This window comes from Zootoca vivipara, chromosome 2, assembly GCF_965207765.1.
Source record: "Zootoca vivipara chromosome 2, rZooViv2.hap1.1, whole genome shotgun sequence".
Classification (NCBI taxonomy): Eukaryota; Metazoa; Chordata; class Lepidosauria; order Squamata; family Lacertidae; genus Zootoca; species Zootoca vivipara.
The window spans coordinates 18,205,627-18,224,442 of record NC_142584.1 but is presented as its reverse complement, the minus strand read 5'-3'; the positions used below and the strand labels follow the sequence as shown (position 1 = coordinate 18,224,442).

The 18,816-nt window shown below is 46.7% G+C and overlaps 1 protein-coding gene across 1 annotated transcript in view; it reads left to right on the top strand.

The window, feature by feature from the left end:
* The first annotated feature begins 6,962 nt into the window (after positions 1-6,962).
* Positions 6,963-18,816, top strand: part of KCNH3 (potassium voltage-gated channel subfamily H member 3) — a 31,848-nt gene continuing 19,994 nt past the window's right edge. Inside the window, exons 1-4 of the mRNA XM_035103891.3 lie at positions 6,963-7,092; positions 8,344-8,478; positions 15,136-15,266; positions 15,476-15,728. Of these exons, the coding sequence (XP_034959782.2) occupies positions 6,963-7,092; positions 8,344-8,478; positions 15,136-15,266; positions 15,476-15,728 (649 nt within the window). The remainder of the gene's footprint in view (positions 7,093-8,343; positions 8,479-15,135; positions 15,267-15,475; positions 15,729-18,816) is intronic.

The following is an 18,816-nucleotide window of genomic DNA, read 5'->3' as shown; positions in this document are numbered from 1 at the left end:
GCTTTTAAATGTGTAATGTTTTACAGTGGAACCTCGGTTGTCAAACGTCTCCATTGACGCACGTTTCGGCTTTCAAACACTGAGAACCCGGAAGTAACTGCTTCGGTTTTCCAATTTTCGGACGCCGAAGATGCCTCATGGCTTCCGCGTTGAGTTTGCCTGTTGTATAGAGGCTTCAGTTTTCGAATGTTTCGGAAGTCAAACGGTCTTCCAGAATGGATTACGTTCGAAAAGTGAGGTTCTACTGTATTCCGTTTTTATATACAGTGGTACCTCTACTTACGAATAACTCTACTTACGATTTTTTATACTTACAAATGGAGCTCTGTCCGCCATCTTGGATGCTGTTTAGATAGGATTTTTTCTACTTACGAATTTTTAGATAGGGTTGCTTCAACTTACTAATGTTTTCTCCCAATGCATTCCTATGGGATTCGGCTTACACATTTTTTCAACTTACAAATGTGCGTTCGGAATGCATTAAATTCGTAAGTAGAGGTACCACTGTATGTTGGAAATCGCCTAGAATGCATGGGACAACCCAGTCAGATGAGTGGGGTATAAATAATAAAATTGTTGTTACAAGCTCATACCAGTTTAATGGGCTTGATTGGTGAGGATGCTGAGAACCCCCGGAAAAATATCCTTAAAGCACACATACCCCTCATAGAACTACAATTCCCAGAGTTCCATGAGGACCGGAGATCATTCTGGAGCCAGTTTAAGTCTAAGCCCTAATGTATCACGAGAGGACCCTTATCTGCAGGTCCTGCCCACAGGAGAGTCTGTCACCGCTGGCTCCACATGTGTATTCCTGGAAACAGCTCAGTCGCTGCTGATTGCATGACACCCCCCCTCCCTTCCCTAGTGGCTCATTGCCTTGGTACCCACACAACATCTCCTCAGAGGTTTGAGATGAGCACATCTTGCCCACAGGTTCGGGGATAAGCTCTCCCTTTGGTGTGGAGTCAAGGAGGGGCAGGGGAGGCCCGGTTTCAGAGGGATATGAAATTCGCAACGTCTGAACTGTTCTAGGAGAAATGGCAGGAGGGAGAAGATTGAAATAAGGAGTGTTAAGAGAGGTGTAAAAAATAATAATTCAGGAACAAAGAAAGCTGCCTTTTACTGGGCCAGGTAATTTTATCCATCCAGTTCTGTGCTGTCTGCCCTGACTGGCAGGGATTCCCAACAGGGTTTAAGGCAGGGGACATCCCCAGACCTATCTAGAGTTGCAAAGGTTTGAACTTGTTGGCTTTGCCGGACGAAGCACTTTTTCCTAGCAAGAGAGGGATCTCTAGAAGGAAGGCCACACAGGCTTGAGTGAATTCTGCTTTGAGCCTTGGAGAAGCAGGTCTTGTTGGTGTTGGTCTCCTTGTCAGGGGTGCCAACTTGACTAAAATATTGAATAAAAATAAAATATCACACGATGGGGCATACCCACCCCATTTGAATGGCAATGCCCATCAACTTTTTTGGGGGGTCTGGCCCCCTCAAATATTTTATTGGGGGAGGGCGAAGGGACATCTCCCCAGTGCCGGTCTTTTGGAAATGCAGAATTATTTCTAGGTTCTAAGTTTTGCTTTGGAAATGGATGGGAAACTTCTAGCTACTAAAAGCATTTTTATTTAGGCAACCCTATCCAGAAGTATAGAATGCCGTCGTGTGTTTTAATCTGGTTTCAGCTGGTTGCTGGTTTTAATTATTTTTTAATGTTTTAAACAGTCATTTTAACTGTTTTTAACATATACTTTTAAGGGACCCAGGTGGCGCTGTGGGTTAAACCACAGTCTAGGGCTTGCTGATCAGAAGGTCGGCGGTTCAAATCCCTGCAACGGGGTGAGCTCCCGTTGCTCGGTCCCAGCTCCTGCCCACCTAGCAGTTCGAAAGCACGTCAAAATAAAGCAAGTAGATAAATAGGGACCACTCCGGCGGGAAGGTAAACGGCATTTCCGTGTGCTGCTCTGGTTCGCCAGAAGCGGCTTTGTCATGCTGGCCACATGACCTGGAAGCTATACACCGGCTCCCTCGGCCTATAGAGCGAGATGAGCGCTGCAACCCCAGAGTCAGACACGACTGGACCTGATGGTCAGGGGCCCCTTTACCCTTTACCTTTAACATATACTTTTATTGTTCGGCTCTTTTCGTAAACCACTTGGGGGTTTTATTACAATAAAGCGTTACGTAGATATATTTTTTAAAGTATTTTTTTAATTAAAGATTTCTTGGTTTACAAAACTATGTGCAATATCTTTTTTTTCCAAGTTACATTTTCTACAGATCAGTTTCACTTGTTATGTAAAAAAAAAAAAAATTCCTTCAGTAGCACCTTAAAGACCAACTAAGTTTATATTTTGGTATGAGCTTTCGTGTGCATGCACACTTCTTCAGATACACTAGAAACAGAAGTGTCAGACCCTATATATATACAGAGGGTGGTGGGGGTGGGTAGGAATGGGAGATGGGCTGATGGGAGTGGTAAACCTGTAGATGGGTGTTAATGGCTGCTGATGGCTGTTTTAATCTGGTTTCAGATTATGTTATGTAGATATTGTGAAATCAATCAATCCATTAAACAAACTCCACTGTAAAGCAGAGAGCAAGTGCTTAATCCTTTCCCTGCCAGCTGTTTCCCTTTCAAACCCAACCCCCTCAAGGTGCTTTTCTCTCTGTAGGGGTAAATCAAAGGCAGGGTGATGCGGAGCTATACCAAAATTTCTTAGCTGGTGGTGGAGTCTGCTCGCCGTTAAATTTCAGCATAACCCCTATTTACCGTGCTCCGTCCTACTTAACATCGCTTACGGCCGCGTCTCACCGATATGCCTTCCTTAAAGCTAGGTTCAATGTTTTTCCAACAAACGTGCTGAGACATAGATTTACTAAGGGCCAGGTCTCTTCAATGTGTGCTTGTGAAATTAAAACATCTGAATCTCTACATCATGTTATGTTTATCTGCCCTATGTACAGTTCGGCTCGTGCTAGTATACTAAACTCCATAATCCAGCCTATGGCTGACAAACCAGTTGACCTACAGCTTGCCTGGGTTCTTCAAGATGTGGATCCTTATATTACTCTACAGGTTGCTAAATTCCTAACAGCCGTCCTCTCGTACAAGAGACGGAATGGAATGTTAGCTGATTATTGATAGTTATAAGAATTTTCTATAATGACATCAGATATTGATTTTAGCGTAGTGCCTAAATTTTTAATCATAATCTTAAACTTTTCTTTTTGAATTGTTAATATTTGTCCTTGTGAGCTGTGAATTGTGTTATATTATTTGTGGCTTGTACGAGTCCGCTGTTTTATTTGTTTTGTTTTGTTGTGTTGTGTTTTATGAGGGGCGTAAAGCCGAATAAACATCTTTGTTTGTCTGTAGGGGTAAAGATGCCACAAACCAGCCTTCCTTTAAAGGCTCCTGATTGTCCACTTCTGGGTTCCACAGAAACTTGTGTAATGTGTAGTCTGGCCTTTGACACACAGAAAGGCTTGTCCCAAATCAACTAATCACCTTCACCTAGCAACTTTCAGTGGCTATAAACCTTCCTATATGAATGGGTTCGCTCACTCTGGTTTTAGGCATGGCCTGGTGTGTGTCTTAAATTGGCTTGTCCCGTTCCCTTGCTGTTTGCAAACTGCCCCAGTGCCAACCCTCTTTTCCGCGCACCCGCCCCCTTTAGTCTGCTGTAGCCACTAGGCTTCACTCTCCGGCCTGTTCTGGCAAAGCTCTCACTCTTTCATCCTTCTCATCACCAAGCAGCCTTCTCTAGGATCCATTTCCAGCATCCCACCCCCACCCCCCACGGACTGATCCTCTGGATATAGGAGGGACAAAGAAAAATGCCACTCCAGCAGCATTCCTATTCAAATCTATGCAAATGAATCAAGGTGATTGGGGGGGGGAGGACTCTGGCTCTCCACTGGTGAGAAGTTGGGGGTTTGAGTCCAGATGCTGCAGGCGATGACTAAACTCTGCATGGAACAAACAGGGTAAAAATAGTCAGAAACTGGGGATGTACCAGATGGCGCCAACTCCTGGGGAGACAGTGGGGAAGAGGAACTAGGAATGTTGACTCCCCCCCTTCCACCCCATACTGGGCATCTGGAGGATGGGACATGATAAAGCATTTTTACATTCCCAACTCCATGCTACAATCTATGGTTCCCCAACGCACCTTCTTCCTTTCCATTGCCAGATTATTTCCCCGCTCTGTCTTGATGCCAGTGTTTCGTGAATGCTTGCATTCCTAACCTTGCACAGCTCCCAGGTCCCCTTCCAACAGTACCAGGAGTTTCCTGCCTTGCCGCTGGTGCTGCTCCCTATATCTCACTCAGCCATGCATTTTCAGTAGTTTCACTGTTTATGCATCAAACATGCGCACTCCTTTTCTTGCACATGTTGCACCATGAATCCATTTCTGATGATCGCTGTTGAAATCCAGGGCTGGTTGCAACTGTGCAAACAGTTGAAAAGGGGTGTGTCGCAATGCCGTGCATTGTGAGAGTCACTGGTGGCTTGGTGTCTGTGCAGTATGCACAGTGCAGGTGGCGCTGCGGTCTAAACCACTGAGCCAGTTGGGCTTGCCGATCAGAAGGTCGGTGGTTCGAATCCCTGCGACGGGGTGAGCTCCAGTTGGTCTGTCCCAGCTCCTGCCAACCTAGCAGTTCAAAAGCAAGCCAGTGCAAGTAGATAAATAGGTACCACCATGGCAGGAAGGTAAACGGCATTGCCGTGCGCTCTGGTTTCCGTCACGGTGTCCAGAAGTGGTTCAGCCATGCTGGCCACATAACCTTGAAAGCTGTCTGTGGACAAACACCGGTTTCCTCGGCCTGAAAGCGAGATGAACGCCGCAACCCCATAGTCGCTTTTGACTGGTCTTAACCGTCCAGGGGTCCTTTAGCTTTACCTTTTTATAGTTGAGCCCTTAGTTCAAATATTCTGCTGAGAGCCATGGAGTGTTTACATCATCAAGCGATGAGATGATATCTGGGGGCTCCCCATGTGTTTTATTGTGCATTCGTTATTTGTGCTCGTGAATGGGTAGCTCCGTTGGTTAGAGCGTGGTGCTGATGTTGTGTCAAGAACCTGTTGCAGAATATGCCCATAATTAAACACCATAGATTTTGAGCTATAAAGCCTTAAATGGCGCAGGACTGCAATACCTCAAGGACCGCCACTTTCCATATGAATCGACCCTGAGATCAAATTCTGAGGCCCTCCTTCGTGTGCCCCCCTCCTCGAGAGGTCCAGAGGGTGGCAACATGAGAACAGACCTTCTCTGCACTGGCTCTTCATTTGTTAAATGCTCTCCCCAGGGAAGTTTGTCTGGTGCCTTCATTATATGCCTTTAGGTGCCAGGAAAAAGGGGTCCTTTTTAACCAGGCCTTTGGCTGACCTAATCAACATCCTATACCTATACCAATCCTATACCCAGGTGGCGCTGTGGGTTAAACCACTGAGCCTAGGGCTTGCTGATCAGAAGGTCGGCGGTTCGAATCCCTGTGATGGGGTGAGCTCCCGTTGCTTGGTCCCAGCTCCTGCCAACCTAGCAGTTCGAAAGCACGCCAAAATGCAAGTAGATAAATAGGAACCGCTACAGCGGGAAGGTAAACGGCGTTTCCATGTGCTGCTCTGGTTTGCCAGAAGCGGCTTTGTCATGCTGGCCACATGACCTGGAAGCTATACGCCGGCTCCCTCGGCCAATAATGCGAGATGAGCGCGCAACCCCAGAGTCGGTCACGACTGGACCTAATGGTCAGGGGTCCCTTTACCTTTACCTTTACCTCCCCAGGGAAGTTTGTCTGGCGCCTTCATTATATGCCTTTAGGTGCCAGGCAAAAGCGATCCTTTTTAACCAGGCCTTTGGCCAACCTACTCAGCATCCTATACCAATGATGGGCAACCTTTTGAGCCTGCTGTGTCAAAATTTACCAAAAAACCAAGCATAACTCGGGTGGTGTGTCACTTCGGGAAAAACCCCATAATTTTGCGATATTTATAGTTTAAATAACAAAAATGTATAATTGTTTCCCCTTTAAAAAAATGAAAAAGGGGAGGAAAAAAATTATTAAAGTTTTTAAAATTAATATATATATGTTTTAAAAGGGAAAAGCCCAGAGGCCTTTCCCAGTGGGTGTCTGGGCTCAGGCCTTCCTCCAACAGGTCTGCCGGTGGGGAGGTGGGCTCAGGTTGGGCCTGTGCCAGGGCTTCCTTTTCTGCCTCGAGGCTGTCCGTCAGGTTCGCGGGATGGGGTGGGGTCCGGCAGCTCCCCGGTTGCTGCACTGGTGTCCCCCAGTGTCCGGGCGGTGGCGGTGGCTGTTTCGGTGGCTCAGGAGCCCGTCCAGCAGCTCCTGCAGCGCTGGTCACTTTCAGGAGCTCCACGGCTCTGTGCCGACCGCCATCTTGCCTCCACAAGGCCCCCAGAGATGCGTCGCCTGTGGCATTCCGCCGCCGGCCGGAAGTGAGGTCTTGGCATGCGGCCATGTGTCACTGAAAATAGTTATGCGTGTCAGTGCTGACACGCGTGTCATAGGTTCGCCATCCCTGTCCTATACCCTTTAAAATGTGGCTCTTTTTTGGGGGGGGAGTGTTATTGGATTCCTGTATTGTTTTTATTTTTATTTCATATATTGTGACCTTTTGTGAAATGCCCTGAGACCTCCGGTTATAGGGCGGTATATAAATTCAATAAACAACAACAACAACAACAGCCTGGAAGGGCCCCAAGTGGTGTGAATGCCAGACCAAAAGCTAAGGAGTAATTGCCCAAGTAATTCTTTGGCTTACGTGGCAGGTTCTTGAACTAAGATCTTTGCCAGAACCAAAGTCACCCAGTAGGCATCTCTCCCTCTCTCTTGCAGACAGCAATTTTGTACTGGGCAATGCCCAAGTCCGTGGTGCCTTCCCTGTGGTCTACTGTTCCGACGGCTTCTGCGAACTGACCGGCTTCTCCCGGGCCGAGGTCATGCAGCGCTGCTGTGCCTGCAGCTTCCTCTACGGACCTGACACCAGCGAACTCGTACGCAACCAGATCCGCAAGGCCCTGGACGAGCGCAAGGAATTTAAGGCGGAGCTCATCCTCTACAGGAAAAGCGGTGAGTCCTTTTCTCACGGAAGGGGCTGCCCTGGTAAGGGCCTCGTGGCTCTGTGGGGCTTGGCGGGGAGGTGTCTCTCATATGTTGGGGTGTAGAAGGCTGAAGTCTAGGGCGGGGACTGGTCCTTTCACAGCAGCAAAGTGGAGCCTTGGGTGTGGGGGGACATAGAAAGCAGACCACCTTGCCCAATAGTGACTGCTCTGGCTGGCAGCAGCTCTCCCATCATCTGCTACCTGTCCCTTTCTTTAGATTCCAGGGATTGGAGCTCCTTCATGCAAAGCACTGAGCCCTGAGCCCTTTCCCAGTGTGGTTTTTCCATCTCTCCTATACGTCCTGGCAATTAGGGTTGTCATGTGCCCCTCTTTTTCCAGGACATGTCCTCTTTTGCATGGGTATGTAAAATGAAAGCCGTCATAGCGATCCCTAGTTAAAAGTAGAAGTCGAATGTGTCATTCTCCTCCCTTTTTTTTTTGGCCTGTGGAGAAATGCCGGCTCCCTCAGCCTGAAAGCGAAATGAGCACCACAACCCCATAGTTGCCTTTGACTGGACTTGACCATCCAGGGGTCCTTCACCTTTACCTTTTACCTATTGGACCAGGCATCCCAGTAATGGCAAGAAAGTGTAGGTGAGGCACAGACAGGCTGTTTAGCAGCTCTTCTCAAACCCTAAGAGAGCCAGTGTGGTGTAGTGGTTAAGAGCGGTAGACTCGTAATCTGGGGAACCGGGTTCGCGTCTCCGCTCCTCCACATGCAGCTGCTGGGTGACCTTGGGCTAGTCACACTTCTCTGAAGTCTCTCAGCCTCACTCACCTCACAGAGTGTTTGTTGAGGGGGAGGAAGGGAAAGGAGATTGTTAGCCGCTTTGAGACTCCTTCGGGTAGTGATAAAGCGGGGTATCAAATCCAAACTCTTCCTCTTCTTCTAAGGGCTCCAAGGGAAGAGAAGGTGAAAGGCAAGGCAAGGCAAGGCAATTGACCTATCTGTCCAAGTAGCGCCTCCTCTGTTCTGTAATCCAGACCAGGGGCTCCCAAGCTGAGCTGAGTTTTCATCCAGGTGGTCCACGGCACGTCTGCGAAGAGCACTTACAATTTGAATTCTACAGGATTCAAACTGTAATGCAATGAAATGCAATGCAGCCAAATACAATGATCAATAGAATATAATTAAAACCCATGCAGCATCTAGCACAGTGCATTACAATTGCTAAAACAGTTATTATCACCTGACAAACAAGACTGCTTGTCTTCTTAGGTGTCCCCTTCTGGTGTCTCCTGGATGTGGTGCCTATCAAGAATGAAAAGGGAGAAGTGGCTCTTTTTTTAGTCTCCCACAAAGACATCACAGAGACCAAGAGCAGAGCATCTGCAGACAACTGGAAGGAAGGAGGTGAGGAGACCCTCTGGCTAGGGAGAGCAGAGATTGTCCCATGGGCAGGTCCTTTTAGAGAGTGAAACTTGCCGGTTTCTTCAGCGAGGGGGGGTCTTAAAAATAAGTTGTTGGGTGTGAGGAATTCAATCTCTGGTTATTTTTTTGTGATTGGATAACATTTAGCTTGGTAAGTCTTCATTTGATGAAGAAGCACATAAACTGCTTTTTAAAAACAATTTGTTACTGGTTTTTTAAACAAATACAATAAGCACTAAACAACTTGTCCAGCAGGATATCTTAATGGTGTTTGTTTTATCCATTGTGTCTAGACATGCACTTCCACGTTCAACATATTACTTACCGTAACATAACCGCTCTACTGAGAATACTGAGTGGTTGGTGTATTGATTTTGGTCATTAGTATAGTTAAAGAAAGGGGTCCGCGTTTCTTGGAAGGTATCTCTATTCATTATGCCTTCGGTTGCCCTCCTGTGTCTGGTGAGATGCTCAGACATTGCTGTATCCCAGATATTATTTTCCTATAGGTTCAGGGGTATTTCAATCTGGCTCTTCCATTGCTGAGCTACCACTAATCATGCTGCGGACAATAAGAAATAAGCTGCAATTGGGAAACCATAGAATTTTAATTTTTCCTTCTGAAAAAATCAGGTAATGTGAAATAATAACAACAACAACAAAAATAAAGAAAATAACATTAATATGTAATACAACTACAAGTACTTGGCAATCGTTTCAAATGATTTCTGTGCAATTTGAGAAACATTTTACTTACCAAGCAAAACTAAATTACATATTAATTTGACCCAAATATCTTTTGAATTCCCAAGTCCTGTTACAACTTCTTAGGGACCCTTCATTTTTGGAATTCAAAAGATGGAAAATCCGACACGCCCGAATTGGGCTGCGCAGGGGTAGCTAACACAATGCCTTCTGGATGCTGCTGGACTACAAGTCCCATCATCCCTGATCATTGGCCATGCTGGCTGGGGCTGATGGGAGTTGTAGTCCATCAACCTCAGGAGAGTGCCACACCCCCAAGGCATGGTTGGACTAGAGGCCTGAGAGCTCTGAGCGATTGTGTGATGGAGAAAGGTCATATTTCAGTAGCTGCTAGAGATAGGAAATCCTAGGGAAATTGCTGGTGTGGGGAGTGTATCCCACACCATCCCCTATTTTTTCCTGTGCCTTTACATCTTCAGCAGGGCCTCATGTGAGATAATTATAGCAGATTTCCCTCCTTCTGACTACCAAAACATGCTACCATTTTTAGTCCGCAATTCTAAAAGTGAGAGGCAAGCATTCCTTGAACAGATGCTAAAGGAGGTGTGAATGAGGACAGGTGAGGAGGAGGAGGAGGAGGAGGAGGAGGAGGAGGAGGAGGAGGAGGAGGAGGAGACGACAGAGAAAATAAATAAAAAATACTGCTCCAAATGACTTGCAACTTTACCAGTAGAACCCTCCACACACACACACACACACACACACACACACACACACACACTGCAACAGAGTTAGCAACTTCCCCTCCCACACTGTCCGAAGCCTGGCTCCTGTGCCTTTAACAGCAGCGTGACAGGCAGACATTCAGCAGGTGAAGTTTGTTCCGCCCTGTGGAACACCCTCCCATCAGATGTGAAAGAAATGAACAACTATCTGACGTTTAGAAGACATCTGAAGGCAGCCCTGTTTAGGGAAGTTTTTAATGACTGGTGTTTTAATGTATTTTTTAATCTTTTGTTGGAAGCCGCCCAGAGTAGCTGGGGAAACCCAGCCACATGTGCAGGGTATAAATAATAATAATATATTATTATTATTATTATTATTATTATTATTATTATTATTATTATTATTCCTACATCTCCGTGCTGGGAAAACAGCTCTGTTTGGGAGCCCTGCCTGCAGCGAAGTGGCAACCCTGCTTATTTGGCTTATTGTAGCTTCTTAAGTACAGTGTACTTTGATGCTCTGGCCCTGTCCACTAGGGCAGATGCAGTGCTACACATAACTTGTGATGGCGGCGGCATCTGCTGCCCAAGCCCTTCTGCTGATGCACCTGTGCTGTTTGTTCTCTGCTGCCTCCACATTCAACTCCCCTGCCAAGGAAAGCCAAACGCTGCATTCTGAAAAAAGTTACACATATTTTTGCATAATATATGCTGCTTTTGCAAGCTGCAAAGAGGGACAGCGAACAGTGTAGAGAATTGGATCCCTGCCCTGCACCTGGGGAACCCTGCACAGCCCTCTCTGGCACCTGAAATTCCATGGAAACTGCCCATTCCAGCCTCCCTGATGGCCATTCTTTCCTATGTTTTTTATTATTTTGAAAGGAAACATGGTTGGACAGCAGCAACTTGCGGGTGGGGGCCGTGGAGTTAATAATAATACAGTCGCACCATGGTTTTCGAACAGAATGCGTTCCGGAAGTCCGTTCGACTTCCGAAACATTCGGAAACAAAGGGGCGGCTTCCAATTGGCTGCAGGAGTGTCCTGCAGCCAATCAGAAACCATGGAAGCTGCGTTGGACGTATGGCTTTTGAGGCAAAGTTTGCAAACTGGAACACCTACTTCTGGGTTTGCGACGTTTGAGTTCCAAGTTGTTTGTGAACTAAGCTGTTCAAAAACCAAGGTACGACTGTAATACAGTGGTACCTCGACTTACGAACGACTCAACAACCGAATTTTTTGACTTATGAATGGGGGTAATGGCCGCGCGCTTACGAATGTCTCGACATCCGAAAGAAAACTGTGGCGGTTTTAGATAGGGATTTTTCGACTTATGAATTTTTAGATAGGGTTGCTTCGATTGACGAATTTTTCCGTTTCCAATGCATTCCTATGGGAAATTGCGTTTCCAATGGCATTTTTCGACTTACGAATTTTTCGAACTACGGAGGTGCCATCGGAACGGATTAAATTTGTAAGTCGAGGCACCACTGTAGTTAGTTAGTTGTTAGTTTGTTAGTTAGTTAGTTAGTTAGTTAGTTAGTTATACCCTGCCCATCTGGCTGGTTTTCCCCAGCCACTCTAGGTGGCTCCCAACAGAATATTAAAAACACAATAAAATATCAAACATTAAAATCTTCCTAAACAGGGCTGCCTTCAGATGTATTCTAAAAGTCAGATAGTTGTTTATTTCCTTGACATCTGATGGGAGGGCATTCCACAGGGTGGACACCACTACCAAGAAGGCCCCCTGCCTGGTTCCCTGTAACCTCACTTCTTGCAGGGAGGGAACCACCAGAAGGCCCTCGGAGCTGGACCCCCATGTCCGGGCTGAACAATATGGGTGGAGATGCTCCTTCAGGTATGCTGGGCTGAGGCCGTTTAAGGCTTTAATGGTCAGCACCAACAGTTTGAATTGTGCTCAGAAATGTACTGGGAGCCAATGTAGTTCTTTCAGAACTTCTTCTTCTTCCCCAGCCACTCTAGGCGGCTTCCAACAGAACACTAAAAACAAAATAAAACTTCAATCATTATGTTATATGGTCCCAGCGGCCACTCCCATTCACCAGTCTTTCTGCTGCATTCTGGATTATGTAATTGTAGTTTCCGAGTCACCTTCAAAGGTAGCCCCATGTCGAGCGTGTTGCAGTAGCCCAAGCGGGAGATAACCAGAGCATGCACCACTCTGGTGAAACAGTCCGGCCATTTTATAGAAGAGCCACACTTCAGAGAAGCTGGTGGGCAGCAGGTCACAAGTGCACCTGCAAAATCCCATCTCTTGCAGGCACTATCACAGCAATTGCACATTTCTGTCGGCCCAAAGGTGCACAGAATCATGCAGTTAACACAACCATGCAACTAACGCTAGCTTGACCCTTGGGCACACTTACTGGCAATGTCTTTCCCAACCTTGAGATACTGAGCATTGAACCTGGGACTCTCTTTTTGCATGCAAACCATGTGCTCTTCCCCTGAGCTTGTATGTTGTTGTTGTTGTTGTTTAGTCGTTTAGTCGTGTCCGACTCTTCGTGACCCCATGGACCATAGCACGCCAGGCACTCCTGTCTCGCACTGCCTCCCGCAGTTTGGTCAAACTCATGTTCGTAGCTTCGAGAACACTGTCCAACCATCTTGTCCTCTGTCGTCCCCTTCTCCTAGTGCCCTCCATCTTTCCCAACATCAGGGTCTTTCCCAAGGATTCTTCTCTTCTCATGAGGTGGCCAAAGTATTGGAGCCTCAGCTTCACGATCTGTCCTTCCAGGGAGCACTCAGGGCTGATTTCCTTAAGAATGGATAGGTTTGATCTTCTTGCAGTCCATGGGACTCTCAAGAGTCTCCTCCAGCACCATAATTCAAAAGCATCAATTCTTCGGTGATCAGCCTTCTTTATGGTCCAACTCTCACTTCCATACATCACTACTGGGAAAACCATAGCTTTAACTATACGGACCTTTGTCGGCAAGGTGATGTCTCTGCTTTTTAAGATGCTGTCTAGGTTTGTCATTGCTTTTCTCCCAAGAAGCAGGCATCTTTTAATTTCGTGACTGCTGTCACCATCTGCAGTGATCAAGGAGCCCAAGAAAGTAAAATCTCTCACTGCCTCCATTTCTTCCCCTTCTATTTGCCAGGAGGTGATGGGACCAGTGTCCATGATCTTGGTTTTTTTGATGTTGAGCTTCAGACCATATTTTGCGCTCTCCTCTTTCACCCTCATTAAAAGGTTCTTTAATTCCTCCTCGCTTTCTGCCATCAAGGTTGTGTCATCTGCATATCTGAGGTTGTTGATATTTCTTCCAGCAATCTTAATTCCGGCTTGGGATTCATCTAGTCCAGCCTTTCGCAAGGCTGAGCTTGTATAGAAACATTTAATTTTTCACCTAGGTCTCCCATTAACTTTACAGGCATTTGTTTAAACTCTCTGTGAATTGTGCTCCTGGGTTTTGTGTGTGCAGGAAGAGATGTTTTTTCTTCTTCTTCTCCTACATTTGGAGATGCATGTCTAAAATACTGTGTTTATACTCCTTCAGAGGAGCAATGCCACACAGAAGATGGCATTACAGCCAATTAGTTCTGCTAGCTGGCAGAGTTACTCTGCTAGATGGAATTGCTGACAACCCCTTTGTGTGTGTGCAAGATTAGCATTGTTGCCTGTGCATTGTCGTAGCTAATGGGTAAAGAGCGTATGCATGCCAGCGTAGAAGGAGGGTATAGTATAGACAGAAGACATACAGCAAGACATGCAGGCACACAGGAGAGAAATTTCACCTGCATTCAAAATCTGAGCAGGAGTTTCACTGAATTCCATAGCGCTTAGAACTGAGCTATAGGATTCCGTTTTGGATTGCCCTGTAAAGTTTCTTATCACCATTAAAGACTTAGCATATCAGAGTGCTAAGGAATCAATAGGTTTTGTGTCTCTTTTGTAGGAAATGTTGTGTGTGTGTGTGTGTGTGTGTGCGCACACACACACACACATTGTCAGGCTTCAGGGAATTGGCTTCTTCCCCACCCTGCTTTGCAGTAGATAAGCAGAACAAAGGAAAAGGAGTCTTCTTACCAGTTAGAAACTTTAATAATCACAGCAAGAGAACAAAGAACGCATCTCCTAGAAATGGCGGTGCTTCCAATTAAGGGTTCCACCCGCTTACGTCGCTATTAATCCACATCACTTCTACGTTTCAAAATCTGAGTTTCTATCCTATGTGCTTTCTGTTCTGCCACTTTCTCAGCTCTTCTTAACCTTGGGGAGAACGGATGAATGTTTTCCAAATACAGTGAATCGGTTAACCCTTTCCCATCCCAGTGTTTCTTCTCCTAGCTGGTCCTCATGCTGTATTTCGCAGCTTCTGTCTTCTGAACTATGCCCCTCTTCAAACCACTGTTCCAAATCTATACTGTCCTCCTGCTCCTGGGAAGATTGAGGATGTGGATCAGGAGCAGGGGGAGGCTCCCACCATTCCTTCTCAGCGCTGTCCTCATCAACACGGTCCCTGACATAAATATGCACACCCCTTGGTAATGTGATGTTAATGAGCCGATAAACATGATCATAGAATAATAGAATTGGAAGGGACATATGCACAAGATTCACCAGAACTGGAGATCCACTCTAGGCAACAATAGAGAAGAGTGTGTGGAATCACCCAGAAATGCAAGTGTGTTGAGATCTTTCAAAGTGTTGGTACTAACCTTTAAAGCCCTAAACAGTCTCAGCCCAGTATACCTGAAGGAGCATCTCCACCCGCATTGTTCAGCCCAGACACTAAGGTCCAGCTCCCAGGGCCTTCTGGCAGTTCCCTCCCTGCAAAAAGTGAGGTTGCAGGGAACCAGGCAGAGGGCCTTCTTGGTAGTGGCGCCCACCCTGTAGAATGCCCTCCCACCAGATGTCAAGGAAATAAACAACTACCTGAGTTTTAGAATACATCTGAAGGCAGCCCTGTTTAGGGAAGTTTTTTATGTTTTATGTTTTATCGTGTTTTTAATATTCTGTTGGGAGCCGCCCAGAGTGGCCGGGGAGACTCTGCCTAATGGGTGGGGTATAAGTAATAAGTTGTTGTTGTTGTTGTTGTTGTTGTTGTTGTTGTTGTTGTTGTTGTTGTTGTTGTTGTTGTTGTTGTTATCATCTGCTGGGCACATGCACACATGAGAATTGCCCCTTCCAAAAGAAGGAGCATCTCTTGTCTTAACCCACCAAATGTCTGCCCTTGTCAGGTGGACGGCGACGTTATAGCCGAGCTGGGGCCAAAGGCTTCAATGCCAACCGTCGCAGGAGCCGGGCTGTGCTCTACCACCTCTCCGGGCATCTCCAGAAGCAGGGCAAAGGGAAGCGAAAGCTCCACAAGGTATGTTTGCATGGGGAAGGGAACCTTTTTAGATTGCTTGGGCTGCCCGCAGTGCTTTGCTGTCCACTTTACTATGTGGCCTGGACCGTGTGGGTTTTGATGCGGGAGCAGCCGATATGGGAGGAGACAGCCCTCCTTTTCAGGGCAAGCCCTGTGATTTGGTGTGCTGACCGCTCTTGTCCTTCTCGCTCTCCCCCCCCCCCAACCAGGGTGTCTTTGGGGAGAAGCCTGCCCTCCCCGAATACAAGGTGGCTGCAGCACGCAAGTCCCCCTTCATCCTGCTGCATTATGGGACCTTCAAGGCCGGATGGGATGGCCTGATCCTGCTGGCCACCCTGTACGTGGCTGTGACCGTGCCCTACAGCGTTTGCTTCAGCGGCACCAAAGATGAGGGGCTTCCGGAGTCCGCTCGGGCACCCCCCAGCATCTGTGATCTTTCCGTTGAGATCCTTTTTATCCTAGGTAAGGAGATCAGAATCGGATGAAAAGACTGGGAAGGGGCCATTACTCACGGTTAGAACAAGCAGGAGGCCGTAGAATCAGAGAATCGTAGAACTGCAGAGTTGGAAGGGACCCCAAGGGTCATCTAGCCCAACCCCCTGCAACTAAAACATCCATGACAGATAGCCATCCAACCTCTGCTTAAAAACCTCCAGCTTCAGTTCCCAGTCAAGGATGCTTCATGGCCAAAGGAATGCATATAAGCAGTTAGTTTACTCTTCAATGTCTTTTCTTTTTGAACTATTTTGTACTTTATTTTACAAGTATAAAATTATAACAATACAAACATCCACATCCACATTTACAGAAATCTCTGAACTTCCCACCTTCCCCTCCATGGGTCCCATTATTAAGCTTTTCAACTGCATATTTTTTCAATAGTCTGTGTTTCCATTATCTCCATAGTTCTTGCTACATTACAAGTGTTATTGCAATCCTGCTAAAGTTTCCATCTGCTTACAGTGGTCGCCAAGATAAAATACAATTTCCCCCCATTCTTTGTTAAAGTTTTGGTCTCCTTGGTTCCCGAGCTTTCCGGTCAGTTCTGCCATTTCGGCATAATCCAAGAGTTTAGTTTGCCATTCTTCTCCGGTAGGGGCTTTATCTTCTTTCCATCTCTGGGCCAGTAGCATCTGTGCGGCTGTCGTCGCTTACATACTCTTCATTGTCAAATGTCAGGGCTCTGTCCTCTCCCCCATGCTCTTTAACATCTACATGCAGCTGCTGGGAGAGATCATCAGGGGGTTTGGGCTGGGTGTTCATCTGTATGCGGATGATACCCAGCTCTACCTCTCTTTCAAATCAGAACCAGTGAAGGCGGTGAGGGTCGTGAGTGAGTGTCTGGAGGCGGTTGGAGGATGGATGGCGGCTAACAGATTGAGGTTGAATCCTGACAAGACAGAAGTACTGTTTGTGGGGGACAGGAGGTGGGCAGGTGTGGAGGACTCCCTGGTCCTGAATGGGGTAACTGTGCCCCTGAAGGACCAGGTGCACAGCCTGGGAGTCATTCTGGACTCACAGCTGTCCATGGAGGCGCAGGTCAATTCTGTGTCCAGGGCAGCTGTCTATCAGCTCCATCTGGTACGCAGGCTGAGACCCTACCTGCCTGCAGACTGTCTCACTAGAGTGGTGCATGCTCTAGTTATCTCCCGCTTGGACTACTGCAATGCGCTCTACATGGGGCTACCTTTGAAGGTGACCCGGAAACTACAACTAATCCAGAATGTGGCAGCTAGACTGGTGACTGGGAGCGGCCGCCGAGACCACATAACACCGGTCTTGAAAGATCTACATTGGCTCCCAGTACGTTTCCGAGCAGTTCAAAGTGTTGGTGCTGACCTTTAAAGCCCTAAACGGCCTCGGTCCAGGATACCTGAAGGAGTGTCTCCACCCCCATCATTCTGCCCGGACACTGAGGTCCAGTACCGAGGGCCTTCTGACGGTTCCCTCATTGCGAGAAGCCAAGTTGCAGGGAACCAGGCAGAGGGCCTTCTCGGTGGTGGCGCCCGCCCTGTGGAACGCCCTCCCATCAGATGTCAAAGAGAAAAACAGCTACCAGATTTTTAGAAGACATCTGAAGGCAGCCCTGTTTAGGGAGGCTTTTAATGTTTAATTATTTTATTTCATTTTTCTGTTGTAAGCCGCCCAGAGTGGCTGGGGAAACCCAGCCAGATGGGCGGGGTATAAATAATAAATTATTATTATTATTATTAAGAATGAACACTTATAATTGTTTCCTTGGCTCCGAATACCCACACGCACCAGTCTAGAGTCTATGCAGCTATTCCCAGGCCCATGCTTCATGTAACACTTGCAGCAACTGAGGACCACTCCAGCAGTTTATAACCCCAACGGGGGCAGCGCACATGCAACCGGAGGCTATGCCTGCTTGGAAGCTGCCTCTGCTCTTCTCTCTTCTGTTCCCTTCTGGTTCTGGGAGACAGGGGTGGAAGAAAGGGTGGGGAACTCCTGGTTCCTACCCTTACCTGGGAGGTGGAGCCAGAGGTCTCCGCAGTCAGTCATTAAGCACACCGCTGTTGACTGAATAGCAGTATTTGCAAGATCTCCAGCCTCTTTTAATCCACAAGAGAGAGTTTATTCACAACATGACCTCTTCCTGTATCCAGCTGTGTGATTTGTTCCAAGTTTTATACAGATACATAGCTCCCTTTGTTTGTTAAACCCTTGCTTTGCAAGGGACTGAATCTGCCCGCCTTTGCTGATGTCAGGATCCCTGTGCCAAGTTCAAGAAGCAAAACGGCTTTGTTCACATGTGTGTGTGCATGTAACAGATATCAAACTTTCAACAACAAAGAAGCAATGCAATATGCAGCGCCATGCTTGCCAGCTGCCAACCGTGGCTGATTTCTCCATTTCTTTATTTCATAAAAGTAATATACTGCTTGATACTATACCCTCAAAGTAGTTTACAAAAAACTGAGACTATATAATTATTATTTTTCTTCTCATTTCGCTTTAAATTTGTATAACTCCTTTCTATATTGCTATGCACAAGGCAGTTTATAGCAACAAAATATACAGCGAAGAACACACACCTTATAACAATCTGAATCAATACAAAAAGTCATAATAAAACATAACTTTAAAATGGAACGACTTAGATCTTCTTCTTTCTTCTTTGGCGATCACTCGTAGCCAAGGAAGATTGTCTTCCATAAACACGGTCTTAACAATGAGTCCGTAAGTGACTGTGGAGGCCAATTCTGGATCCACATGTCCTTCCACCGTGGGAACATAGGTTTCCGGGTGGGAGATCATCACGGTGAGGGTTTGCCAAGCGTGTCTTCCTCTTAGCGCATTTCTCCCTTTCGTTCTGAGTTCGAGCATCTTCAGAGCCCATGGCAGCTTTGGTAAAGGCTGTTCTCCCATTGGAGCACTCGCAGGCCAGTGTTTCCCAGTTGTCAGTGTTTATACTACATTTTTTTAGGTTTGCCCTGAGAGAGTCTTTAAGCCACTTTTGTTGACCACTAGCATTATGCTTTCCATTTTTAAGTTCGGAATATAGTTGCTTTGGAAGATGATAATCGGG